General features: G+C 37.6%; 1 protein-coding gene and 1 long non-coding RNA gene across 6 annotated transcripts in view; one reads left to right on the forward strand and one right to left on the reverse strand.

The window, feature by feature from the left end:
* The window catches only part of LOC128143798 (uncharacterized), a 38,473-nt gene extending 38,192 nt beyond the window's left edge, over positions 1-281 (reverse strand). Inside the window, exon 1 of the long non-coding RNA XR_008235877.1 lies at positions 158-281. This is a non-coding gene — a long non-coding RNA (uncharacterized LOC128143798). The remainder of the gene's footprint in view (positions 1-157) is intronic.
* PRDM2 (PR/SET domain 2) overlaps positions 215-12,819 on the forward strand; it is a 74,666-nt gene continuing 62,061 nt past the window's right edge. For 2 of the 5 annotated variants that reach the window (XM_052791471.1, XM_052791473.1), the window contains exons 1-2: positions 372-491; positions 8,222-8,295. In XM_052791471.1, coding sequence (XP_052647431.1) covers positions 8,287-8,295 — 9 coding nt within the window. In that variant the 5' untranslated portion in view covers positions 372-491; positions 8,222-8,286. Of the gene's footprint in view, positions 234-371; positions 492-8,221; positions 8,296-10,129; positions 10,173-12,819 lie in introns of those variants that run through there. The other 3 variants (XM_052791475.1, XM_052791472.1, XM_052791476.1) reach the window with 3 other exon arrangements.

Below are 12,819 nucleotides of genomic sequence, written 5' to 3' on the forward strand. Positions count from 1 at the left end.
TCCAGTTACTCAAATAACTTCCCCCTCAGCCACTGAGGGTTTTTTTGTTTTATTTTCGTTTTCAGTCAGAGGCGAGAAAACCACCTCCCTGCAGAGCTGCATTACTACGAAAGGAAGAAAAACAGACCAAAAAAAAAAAAAAATAGGGAAAGAGAACCTGCTCTTCTCCACAGCTCATTGTCTGGGATGAGGGTGGTGGCTGGAGGCCGCGGTGCGGAGGCCGGCTCCGGCAGGTGGGATGAGCTGAGGCGGTTTCGGGGAAATACTGGGGGGGAAACGGCGGCGGGGAGCTGGGGGGGGGCAGAGGGGAGGCGGGGGGCAGCGGGGGCCGGCCCCGCTCCGGAGGGGGTCCCGCGGCGGGGGGACCTGCCCGCTGGCCTCCCCCCAACGTCACTTCCGAGGCTGGAGACAAAATGGCGCCCGGATGGTGCCGGAGCTGAGGCCGCTCCGCGCCGCTTCGAGCCGGGCCGCAGGCGGCGGCAGCGGCGCAGGTGAGAGGGAGGCGGCGGGGGCCCGTCGCGATGCCCGCGGGCGCCGCCGCGCCGGAGGGCGGGACGGGGCGTGGGGGTGGTGGGCAGAGCCAGCGGCGCGGCGCCGGGGGCGCGGCTGGGAGGGGGCCCGGCGCGGGAGGAGGGGACGGCGGCGGCGGCGGCGACGGCCCGGCCCGCCGAGGAGCCTCCTTCGGGGAGGTGGAGCCGCCCCGGGGGGGGGCCCGGAGGAAGGTGGCGGCCGGGGGCGAGGCAGCAGGGTGGGCGTGCGGGCAGCGGCTGCAGGTGCGAGGAGCGACTGTGGGACTTGGTGCCTTGTGGGAGCTGGATGCGGGAGAGCTTCATGGAGAGAGGGGGTCCAGGGAGTGAAAGCAAGGGTGAGGGAGGAGGATGGCGGCAGGGGCCGTTTTGGAAGAAGGTTGCTCCATCCCCTGGGCTGCTTTTTCGTGTTTTTTTTCTTGAAAATGCTGCCTCGGAGGTGTGAGCTGGCAAAGCGGTACTCTATAACCGCTGCCAGCCTGACGTTGCGAGACAACTGTTGTCTTCCAAATAGTTCATAGTACACAGTCTTTGAAAGTTTTGGCAATTCACACGCCTTAAAGCTCGCTGCGGATGAAGTGTCTGCCAAGTTGAGTGAGTGGGGCCTTGGAGAAATTAATTTCAGACTTGGTTTCCTCACTGGAAATGTTCTTCCTAGGACATGTCACATAAATCAGAGATTTCTTTACAATGGTGCAGTGGTGCCGTGGGGAAGAATGTTTGGGGTGAGAGAGAAAATTTTCATGTAAGACATTTAAGACAGATCAAGAGTAGTATCTTCGAGTACATTTTATATTTGAAGCCAGAGCAGCATGTGGAGCATTGCTGATAACAATCTCATGAGCAGGTAGCTGAAGTCTTCAGTAGAGTTTCTAGTGGTTTCAAATTCATATGAAGCTGCCAAATTTCCATTTTGAAATAGTAAAGAAAACTTTAAATTGTTTGCAACTGTTGAAGAAGAAAGGCAAGGTTATGTGGGTGCACCTGCTATCTGATCGCTCAGTGGCAAGAGAAATATTTTTCTTATTTTACATTTGAGTAATCAACAGTGGACAGCTCTTGAAAACAACAGGACTGCTTGCATTTCTGATGCCACTCCAGTTTGCTGTTCCCAGTCTATGCTCTTGACTTCGGGCATGCTATTTGGATGCAAAGTCTTTTTTTAAGTTTATTCACACATACTAAGTTGATGAGGAGAACTGGAGATGCATAGCAGTGTGGTATATAATTGTTTTGTTGTTGTCTTTTGACACTTGCCACATTTTAATAAAAATGATCTGCATGTTAAGAATTCAAGTATGCTTTCCTTGGTATAGACAAAGAGGCCTCCAGCTCTTCGAACTGTTGAAACGCACGATGGTGAATCAGTGATAGCATTGGCACTCTTCAGTTAGAGAACCCCATCGTTGATAGATGTGGCGGAGTGACTTTTAAGACACAAAAGAACTATTGGACTTGTAGAGACAACAGTGAGAACCCTGTACTAGTACCTGTTGGTTTTCAAGCATATAGCTCCCAGGATTTGTTAGGGTGGAAGTGTCTCAACAGCCTGTCTGCCCCAGCATAGACCATAAAATAAGGCCAAGTTTCACTTATAGCGGAACCCTAGTTACATTAAATAAAAGGCAAGTTATCACTTTGGATAAAATATCTTAGGTAGAAATGCCATGATGAGTATGGTGTTTGGAGATTCCTGAATTGATGCCTCTTTAGTGTAGGTATGGGGATCTGAAGAACAGCCTTCTTCCAGAGTAGCATGGAAGATGGGGAAGGATGCTGAAGTACTTATGTACGTTTGTATAACCCATCCTTATTTTTCTACATGAATGTTTACTTGAAAATGGAAGTAAAACAGAAGGTCAGAGCAAACTACTATTTTTCATAAAAACTAAAATAGCTCTTGAAGTCCATCCTCCAGTGCAGTAATGTCCCCACTTCACTGTTTTACATAAAAGCCTTGATCCTGAGGGGTAAACAGTGATGGTATATAAAAAGGAGATCTGAATATTGTTGCTTACTAGGTGGCTGTCTGTTGAAAATAGAACTTCAGAGAGATTTAGAGATGACTAGTGTGGTAATGTATTTCTGTATCATTGGTATCCAGTTGATAGTTTATTTGCAGTGTGCTTGCAAGACCTTTGAATGAAGATCTCGGCCAGAAAAAGAAAAATAGTCTATGGCTTATAGCAATATCACAGTACCTTGATCATCATGAGTTATTTGCTTACTGGTGGAGATTGGAGACTGCTACTTGTATGTTTTTTAGCAGGGGTTTATAAACAGCTGGGGTTCATAAACTCATGTGTGTTGAGTATCTGCATTGGCATACCTTTTTAAAGGACTGCAATATATTTGATGTTGAACTTGTTAGCATGTGAAAGGGCAGCTATGATCCTGATACTTAATGACTCCCCTCAATGAAATAATTTCTTTTACCAGTGTGTTTTTTCTCTGATTGTATTCTTAGATGAAAAATATTTCTTCTCTGCCTCTACATAAAATATGCCTGTAGACAAAAGTGGGAGGCTGAGTCCTGTATTGCAAAAAGAAATGACTGAAATGGACTTCTTCACGTAGTAGTAAATCAGCAATGTACTTGTCTGAGAAAATTTTCATTTGAATTTACTGTCTTTGCAAGTAGAATAAAAAGTGTACTTATGTCTGAAGATTGGAATGGTATTTCTGTATATTTGCAGTTGTTAGAGACTTGTTATTTTCTGTTGACTTCTCTTGACTAGTTGCTGTTTAATTAATAAACATGGGTTTTATTTTTGTGTTGGTGATTTCTTGGCTTATTTTCTTGGTTATCTGAATAAACCTTTCTAAGGTATAAGTTTATTTGGTTACACGGCAGTAAGCAAAGCCTTTTTTCTTAATGGACAATAGGTAATAGATTTTAGTGTTTGTTGTTTGCCCATTTTTTCTCCATTCTTATTCTGGCAGTCTTGAGTAACTGAAAATGTCTTTGCAATTAAGTGCCCATAGGTAGCGCTTCTTGTTTCTATCAAATACATGTTTTAATCTTTCAGAGTTAACATGAACTTTTTTTTTTTTTTTGCAAGCCTTGTTTCACTTAATACATTGAAAATTTGTGGATTAGAGTATTTCAGTATTGAACTCAAAAAATGTAAATGTCCTGATGTTAAAAAAAACTTAAAAAAAAAAAAATTCAAAAAAATCACATGCTGTAACTAAAAACTGAAACAAAGAAAAAGAGCCCTGCGTATCCCAGCCTAAACCCCTGGTCATTAGGAAAGCAGAGTGTTGAGACTTTCAAGTTTTGTTCCTGGTTCTGTAATGAACATGTTTTTACTGGAGCAGTGATGTAATGCATGTTCCATTTTCAGCTTCCAAAATAGGATTGATACTCTTATGCCTGGTTTTTCCTTTCTCTGAATTGGAAGCAACATTCTCTTTCAAAGTGCTTTTTGATTCTGGGATTTTTAAAAAAAAAAAACCCACATACAGAAATGATAAATATGGCTTATAAAATTAGAAGATAGCTATTTAGTAAAACCTAGGAATGCTTACTAGAAGTACTATCTGATTTAGTTTGAAAAAGACGATCTGTAATGTTGGTTTTGTATAAAATTACTTGCTCTTGTTTGCAAACTTTATTCCCAGCAATTTATTTTTTTTGTAAGGGAATATTTAAAATTCTTAAGTGTAGAATTCAGAAATAAGGCTAAAATGTTTTTTGTTTCAAGTGTTTTGTTTGAGAGTGACCACAATATTCCTTAAATACAAATGCCTCGTATATTCTTATCTAAATAAATATAATGTCTTGAGAAAGTGCATAGTATTTTTGTACTCATGAGATACAGTAGTAGGTAGTGTTTTGAAAGAAATATGACTTGGCAATGTTTTCTGGAAATTAATTTTAAAAATTCAGCTTACTGTACTGGTGAGTGTGCTTCATTTTTGGCATAGAACCTTTACTTATCTTTTCTTAGGGTCTTCAGTGAATCTTCAAAGTTTACTGTGGTGGGTGTTATTAACAATATTCAAGTCTTTGATAGATACAGGTATACATTGCCATTGAGTTTGGAGGAAAGGTTGAATTGAAATAGTTACCACCTCTATTTGATGGAGTTGCTGACGTGACTTTTTCAAAGTACTAACACAGTTGTAGACTATTGCTAACTTTAAACCTGATTTAATATGGTCATCATGCCTTCTTTAAACTTAATATATCACAATTCCCCTGATGAAAAGTCAGAGCAGTATCATTTTCTTTGGGGCTTTCCTGGAAAAATCTTGCATTGGACTTGACTGTATGGGTAGCTAAGAAGTCATTAGTGTATGAAGTGAAAGCTTGTTTCTGCTTGCAGTGTCGGGTAAATATGTTGTTGGTAGCCGTTGATCATATGGGGAACTAATATTTTTGCAGCAGTTGTAGAATTGTTTCATATTTTCTCGTTTTTGTTGAACTTTGTGTACTAGAAGTTAAACCCCAAATTTAGTGTTACCAGATACTTTGTCTTCTGTTCTCATGTCATGTTTCATTTAGGTAGAAAGAAAACTAGTGACTGTACGTAAGTCTGTATACACTCTTAGGTTTTTTTTTTTTGTTTAGTGCAATTAATCTTGCTTTCCACATAGTTGAGTTAATTGTTAACAAAATAGGTAACATGGAGGAAAAAGTGGGGAAATATTTTCAGGCATTTTTTCAGTTAGAAAGCTCATACGTGTAACTTGCCAGAACTGGAGGTATAAAATTTTAAGGTGAAGTATGTGTTTTAAATTAATAGCTTTATAAACACTTCTTGAAGCTTTTGGTTTACTGTAGCTTAATTTCTCATCTAACTGTATTTTATGATCAACTGGTTCCTTGGGTAACTTGTAGCTGAAAGAGTAGAGAGTAGCGCAGTCTGTTAGGAATCTACCAAAATTGTGTTATGCGGACGTTTAGATACATCAGTATGTTAAGATCTGTCAGCTTCTCCCAAGAAATACCACTGAGAGGTCTGGATATAACCAGTTCTATAAAAGCTGAATAAAGCATTTATAAAATTTGTAAAAATACCAAGCTTATTTTTTGTTTTGAAAATTCTTTGAAAACAATATTAATTCTAAGCAAAATAGTTTTGAATTAGTATATGAAATACAAGAAAAGTGTATTTTTACTGCTCAAATGAAACAAAGTAAAGTTTTTGACTGCTTTTCAAATTTTTGACTAATCTATTTAACAACTCAGGTAAGAAAGCTTAGCTTAGAGGAAATGTTCAGCTTGATAGGACTTTCCTTTAGCATTGAGCCCTTCAACCCATCACTTAATGGGTATTTACTTGTCTCGAATTCTTTACCTTTAGTGGCTGAGTAGTGATGATGTTGAATGTTTGCTTCTGTAAGTGCTTTAAATCCTTGTTGTCTTTACATATCTAGAGTTCTGGGTTAAATGCCTTCCTCTTTTATTCAGTGTTGAAAATGATGTATGTGCTTCAGATGACTGTCATTTACCACAGTGTAACATATGTGCACTTCTTGCAGTAGGTTTTCTAAGTGACTTTCCAGAACCATGATAGAAAATGGGTATGTGAACAGTTATGCCCTTGCCATTGAGGGACTGATAATCTTCAGCGGGAGGGAGGAGAAAAGGTAGAAATAGGCAGCTGGAGACAATAACCACTTAAACTCCTGTCCTACAGCTATAGTAGCTCATCAGTCTGTGCTCTAAAATCCTGTCAATAAAAGGTTCTTGCTTTTGTTGTCTTTACGTGAGTAATCGTTTTTTGTTTTGTAGCCAAGTATAGAAAAACATGACATTTGTTACTAAAAATAAGTTGTTTTTCACACTAGGAAATGTTTTGATGCCTCTCTTGCTATCCAAAATGTTTCATTTATAAATTGACATTGTGTGGGTATTGTCCCAATGAACAATGAATAAGAGCACTGGATTTTTCTGTGTTATTCAGGCCTCATCTCAAGTACAGTTTATACTGACTCCAATTTTTGCTTTTTCTTTAATCAGCATATCCATGTGCTGAGCGACTTTCAGCAGAAGTCTATGGATCAAATTTCAGAAACCATTTGCCTAAAGCATTTGTGTAAAAATGTGTGAAGTAGAAATCATATTTGTCAGGAGGGAAAATGAGTTAAGATATCAAGGCTGAGGGACGTAAAGGGTAGGTGGAATCTGTGTGAGAAACAACTGCGTGCTAATACATGAGAAACTTAGCGCCGAAGGGACGTTATTGTCATGGCAAGATTTAACAATCTCAGGAGTGACTGTAACTAGTAATGAAACCTGTGGAGCATTCCCTACTTGTTCAGTAGTTTCTTGGTGTTGGCTATGTTCTCTGTCAGTGCTAGGGAAAATTTTAGAAAATCAAAAGCTTGGGATGTATCATTCATAGGAATTGATTTGTATTTGACAGATATACTGAAATAAGTTAAAGTTGTAACAGTACATTCCAGAAGGAGTGCTTTTCTTCAGACGTTTAAAAGCTGTTCAGATGAAGCTCCTTATCGCGTAACTGGTCTTTGCTGGCAAACTGTAAATCCCACAGAACCAGCTGCAGAACTGGAACTGAAATACAGATGTTTCAGCTCTTTGTCTAAATGCTCATGTAGTATAGAAATATCAGGACAAAAGGAGGTAATCCTGGAAGAGCTGTATAACAGAAATATCCTTTTCAAGGAAGTTTTTCCTTTTCTTATGAATTTCTTAAGCAATGCAACTTTTGTATGATGCTTGGCAGTATTTTCACCGTTATGCAGCATTAAGATTTCTTACAGTGCAAAGATGTGAAGGATTATATGAAATTTATTTGGAGTATTTGTTTGGAGTGTATTTTGCTTGAATGTATTTTAAATTAAATGTTAGTATTTATACAAACTACTTAGTAAAAAATCAGTTAATCATTGTTATAATAAGAAAACTAAAGACAGGGAAGAAATAACAGTACTTGATTAAAGTGCTTTAAGTGATCAGGTACCAGTTAACCTCTGAAAAAGGGCAGTGTTCATTTATTGAAAATTCTGTATGATACCAGGAAGGATAGTGTTTCCAGCATAACTTGCAATAATGCTTTTTTGTATATATTTAAAAAAAAAAAGGAAGTGAGTTGATGTACTAGGCTCTTAGATTCGGCATCATTCTGATTAGTTTTGTCATGAGTTTCCAAATTTGATGTCTACCTGAACTAGGAATTTTTGTTGGAAACCTTTTGAAAACTTAGGCTTCTGTTAAACAAGAATGCCAAATGTGTTAGTGTAATAAAGTACCTTAATAAAAGGATCAATTTTAAGGAAGAATTTCCCGTTTCTAATATGGGAGAGTAGAGACTCAGACGCATGCATGTTGTGAATTTGAAAACCACTTAAGGTCTTCCATAATGCTTTGATACTAAATTCTAAAGAGATCTCACTCCTAAAGTTCTTAAAAGTGCTCAATCTTGAACAAGCTAACTTGTTTTTAAAAACAAATGAAACAATTCCACTTGAGCACGTTTCTGTTGCATCATCATTTAAAACTGTCAGAAAGATTAATGGTAGATATCTGTCCTGAGATTATTCATATACATTTGAGCTATAATAACAAAAATACAGCTTGGAGCAGATTTTTTTTATAAAGCGATATGCTCCTTTGTAACAAATGCTTTAGGAAGAGAAACCACAGGTCTGTGTGTACTTTCAATTCAATGTAAATTTGTAGGTAGGTACGTGTTACAATTGTCTGTTTTTCTTTTTAGGGCTCATGTAATCAAAGGAGTTTCTTTGTTGTGTGTATCTTTTCAGAACACAACAGGAATTCAAAATGAATCAGGTGAGTATAAATGTAAGACTTTATCAAAATACTTAGATGTTAGAACAGTTAATTATTAATAAGAAAAGTAAATCATCCACTAAAAAAGAAATGTTCTTTAAAATCTTCAGTGTCATTAAATTTCATAATCCTCCTTTCCACAACGTGTATGCTTGTGAGATTTATTTTATTTCATGGATTTAAGTTTTTTGTGTGTGAATTCCCTTTAGCGGCATGTAAGTTATTACTGCTGGCACTTCTTATAAGAACACCTCTCCAGGAAAATCTATTTCATCCTGAGGCTTTTGGTAATAATTCAGCTCCTTATAAAAGTGGCTTGAAAATTGAAGGATTCAGTTTTTTTTTTAACCTTTTTTAACCACTTTACCATTTCGAATGTGCGGTGAACAATCTGTCACAGAAATTGATTGATCAGGAAGTTTCACACTTTTCTTGGACCCTAAGCGTTTCCCCTATAATGAAGTGAAAAGACGGGGAAAGCACGTTTCTTTTGTGATGTAGTACTCCACTACGTGGATGCAAGAATATCCTGACTGGAGGGTGTTGTTTGAATCGGTGCCAAGTGTACATGATTTTATTTTGCATTTGTCTATCCAAGTAGGAATTATACATCTGTTTGTCTATCATGCACAATTACTTAAAGATACTTACAGAAAAAGTACATGTTGCCTTAAATTTTTCTCATAAGTACTTCTCTCTTTGGATGATCGTACAAAGTCCTTTTGGCATGGGAATGTGAACTTAAGATATTAAACCGAAGGAATGCCATTTTTAATTTGCTAAAAAAGTCAGCTATGAACAGAAGCTTTCTTAGCCAGAAACAACCACGGTACACAGTCATGTAAAATGCTTTGTATACTTTTTCATTGATGCCTGTATCTAATGCGTGTTTTTATTGCCCTTTACGCCCTTATTTTATCATCAGCAGCATTGAATACAGTTAGCGCTTTGCTGAAGTATGTTCTCACTGAAGTTAAAGAAGTATATACCCAATATAAGTAATTACAGTGTGAAATGTGTTGGTAGGATGTTTCCTGTGGCTTTTTTTCCTCTGATTTAAAGTAAAAAATCTTCAATATATATATGTGCGTATTTAAAAAGTGAAAAGGAAAATATAATCTCTATCAGAGCCTTGAAATATGTATTGTAAAAGTACATACTTGTATTATATCTATACACAAATATAAATTATCATATATATAAAACAAATAACATTTGCATTAACATACTTTTAAGCATTAGTAGTCTAGTTTGGGGTAGCTAGGTTAACTATTGCTTCACAATTTATTTCTACTGAGACTTGGAATTTTTTCACCTGTAAGTCTTATTTTTAATACACTCAGTGGCATGAAGCAAACAGCCTATTGCTCTGCCTGCTTGAGTAATAATCCTGCTTTATTAGTCGTTCCGATAAGCTTTGGATTCTGCTATAATTCTGAAAGCTGTAGATCCTAATCTTTAATTGTTATCATTGGCTGTTTCCTTCCCATTTGTGTCTCCATGTCCCCTCGTGTCCTGTCTGTGTTGTGTTCCCCCACCCCTGATCTGTTTCTAGAATTAAGATTTCTGTGCTGTATTAAACAAAGTCTTAATCTTTCTTATTGGGACTGCTAATATTGTTTATGCAGTGCTGTGATGTATGTCATCTTACAATTAAATAATGGGATGACCCTGCCTCTGGGAATAGTTACAGTAGCTTAGAGTCCTTCTTGGTGTTTCTGGCTTTCATATTTAGTTTCCAAAGTGTACAGAGCTCATATGGCTTTTTATTGTTCAATTACCATTCATATTAAGTGTGTATTTAGCATCAACCCTGTGGTGTTTTTTCTTGCAGTGCCCTTGTCATTTCATTCACTGTTGACAAGTTGTAGTGCCAGGTCTGTATAAGAAATGTTTTTGCCTGATGCCAAACATCTTTCAAGTGTTCTCTTGTCGTATTTCTTTCATTCTGCTTATCTTTGCTTTTGGTGTGACTTCAGTGACCCTGAAACTAATTGGGCTATTGTTAATTTGGCTTTTATGAAAAGACTGCTAGTTTTGTTGTTTATCCCATAGAAATCTTGAAGTAGTGAAGGAAAACCTTTTCATAAATGCTTTGATATGGCCTTTTTGTATTAAGGAGAAGAAGGATTAAAAAAAACAGGTGTTGTTGGAAATAATATTTTTGGGTTTCTTGGAAGATTGTTGTCTCAGGATAGACAGAATGCATTCTCTATCTGTTTTAAAAAGAGATCTTCCTTTAATATGTAAACTACTTCATGTAATCTACTTCAGAATATGCTGAATAATTTATTTTAAAAAAACCAAGCAGACATGGGGTTTTGATTGGTAGCATGTACTGCGTCTCAGACTGTATTAAGATAGAGTAGGAAGAAGGTTGTGTGCTACCTGGAAAACTGCATGGGCAGTTATTTAAAAAATGGTGAAGGCGTACGTTAACAAATTACACCTGCACTTGTACTAAAACTCCCTCCCCACATTCCCTCTGAATTTTTCAATTATTATTTCAAATATTTCTGATACATCTTTAATTTTCAAGCACACATGGTGAAATTGTTGCAAAGAGGGTTAGCCAGACAGTTCTTGGACAAGCAGGGACCTTTCTGCTTCTGACTTACCTTCCTTGTGCTAGCTGGCTGTTTGCGTCAGCAATCTTCCCTAGTCACTTCATCTCCTTTTCACAACTACCTCTTCTAACTCCTCTGCCATGTCCCTCTCTCTGCAGTGGCATCCTTTCATTTGTCTTAATCCTATTTCCACCTAAACATGACACTAACTGAATGTTTGTCATTCATCACATTGTTCAGGATGATTTTTTTTTTTCCTTTCCATTCTAATCTCTGATCATGTGTAAACATCTTGTTGCAGGTACTGTTTCTACTCTGCTTAAATACTGCTTGTAACATTATAGTCTTCATTTGTGGTTGGTCCATAGGTGCAATTATATCTAAAGTGGTGTGAAAAATTGCTTAGTGTGTTGAAAGGTACTGTCAAAATGATTGGACTCTGAATTCGATGCAAACAGGAAAAGATACTTTCAGTTAAGGCACCCCTTCAGCCCTCAGATGATTTTTTTGCATTGTTCTTAAGTCACTTCACCCCTGCTAATTTGAATGCTAGCAATGTGATATTTCTGATGAACTTCAGAGTATGAAGCTTAGAAGTGGAATAAGCTTCAAGTGCTTTTGTATTCAAAATTGCAGTCTTGGAGTGACTGAAAAATACCGTATTAGGACTTCAGTTAAATGCAAAAGTTGGCTTAGGACATGCACCAGTACACTATCCTTACCAAGAGGTGAATATTTTAAATAGAAAAATCAATTTAAATGTGATTGTTAAGTGTTGGTGGAAAAATGATTAAAGTACAGTGTTTTTTCATTTGGTAGACAGACATTCCTTGGGGACAAGTTGTGATCTGGAAAATGTTTTAAGTAGCTATATTTAAATTGCAAATAAAATGAGATTGCACTGATTTGACTGAACTAAATTGTTGTTTATTTTACTGTCTAGTATTTGGTTACTTATTACCATTCGTTTGAGGTGTGAAATGTATTGTTACTTACTAGGCCATATCCAATTTTCTTGTATTTGTGAAATCCATTAATATGACAGGTGTCGAATGAGTCTGAGTACTGTGTTCTCTGAATTTAGCTGTTAATCTTTGATTTATGTAGGTAGATGCAAAGTAAAGTTCTGATTGTATATTACTCCACGGGAATAAACTGCTTAAGTGATAGAATGATGGTTTTGGGATATTTATGGCTAAAAGGAGGTGTGACTATTAAGGAATATGTCAGACACATCAGAGGATATGGCACAGTGCTGTACACTTCTGTCTAAATCAGTTGAGTCTGATTTTTAAAGTTTTGGTAGGTGAAAATTTATTTGCAGGCTTGAGATTTTTAACTGCTCATCTAGCTATGGTTGTAAAGAAACAAAAAACCAAACACAAAACCAAACCAAAACAAAAAACTCCCAAACAAACCAAACCCCAAAGTGAAACCCAACGAAAAAAGCACCACAGTTTTTTTTAGCTTGAAACTTGAAGTACATCGTTCTGATAGCTGTCTTGTTCATTCTTTCTGGTCCCCCTCATCTATGCGTATATATAATTTGTTAGAAACCACTGTGAAAAATAGACTTGGTTCTCTCCTAATGAAATCATGGGATAATGTACTGGAAAGGTATTTAGGTTTCTTTGATATGCTGAGAAGAGCATGTTTCTTTTTTGTCTGATGAGACACAGCTTCTTCTGTATCAGTTGAAGGCTAACAGATGTCTGAAAACCAGACTCCTTTCATTACTATTTTTCCCTTTGGATTGTTGGAAGAGCAAAATAAAACTTTGCTGTGCTTTGAATAGACTTCAGCTATTATAACTAAATAATAAGGATCCCCCCCCCCCCCCACCCCCTTGATCTCTTCACTCTCTTGGATGGGAAGGGATTTCTGGCATTCTATTCCTTCCATGGTTTCCATTTTGGAGGTCTTTCTGCCCTACAAATATAGCTCCCTAGGATGTGTC

Source organism: Harpia harpyja, chromosome 7, assembly GCF_026419915.1.
Source record: "Harpia harpyja isolate bHarHar1 chromosome 7, bHarHar1 primary haplotype, whole genome shotgun sequence".
Taxonomy (NCBI): domain Eukaryota; kingdom Metazoa; phylum Chordata; class Aves; order Accipitriformes; family Accipitridae; genus Harpia; species Harpia harpyja.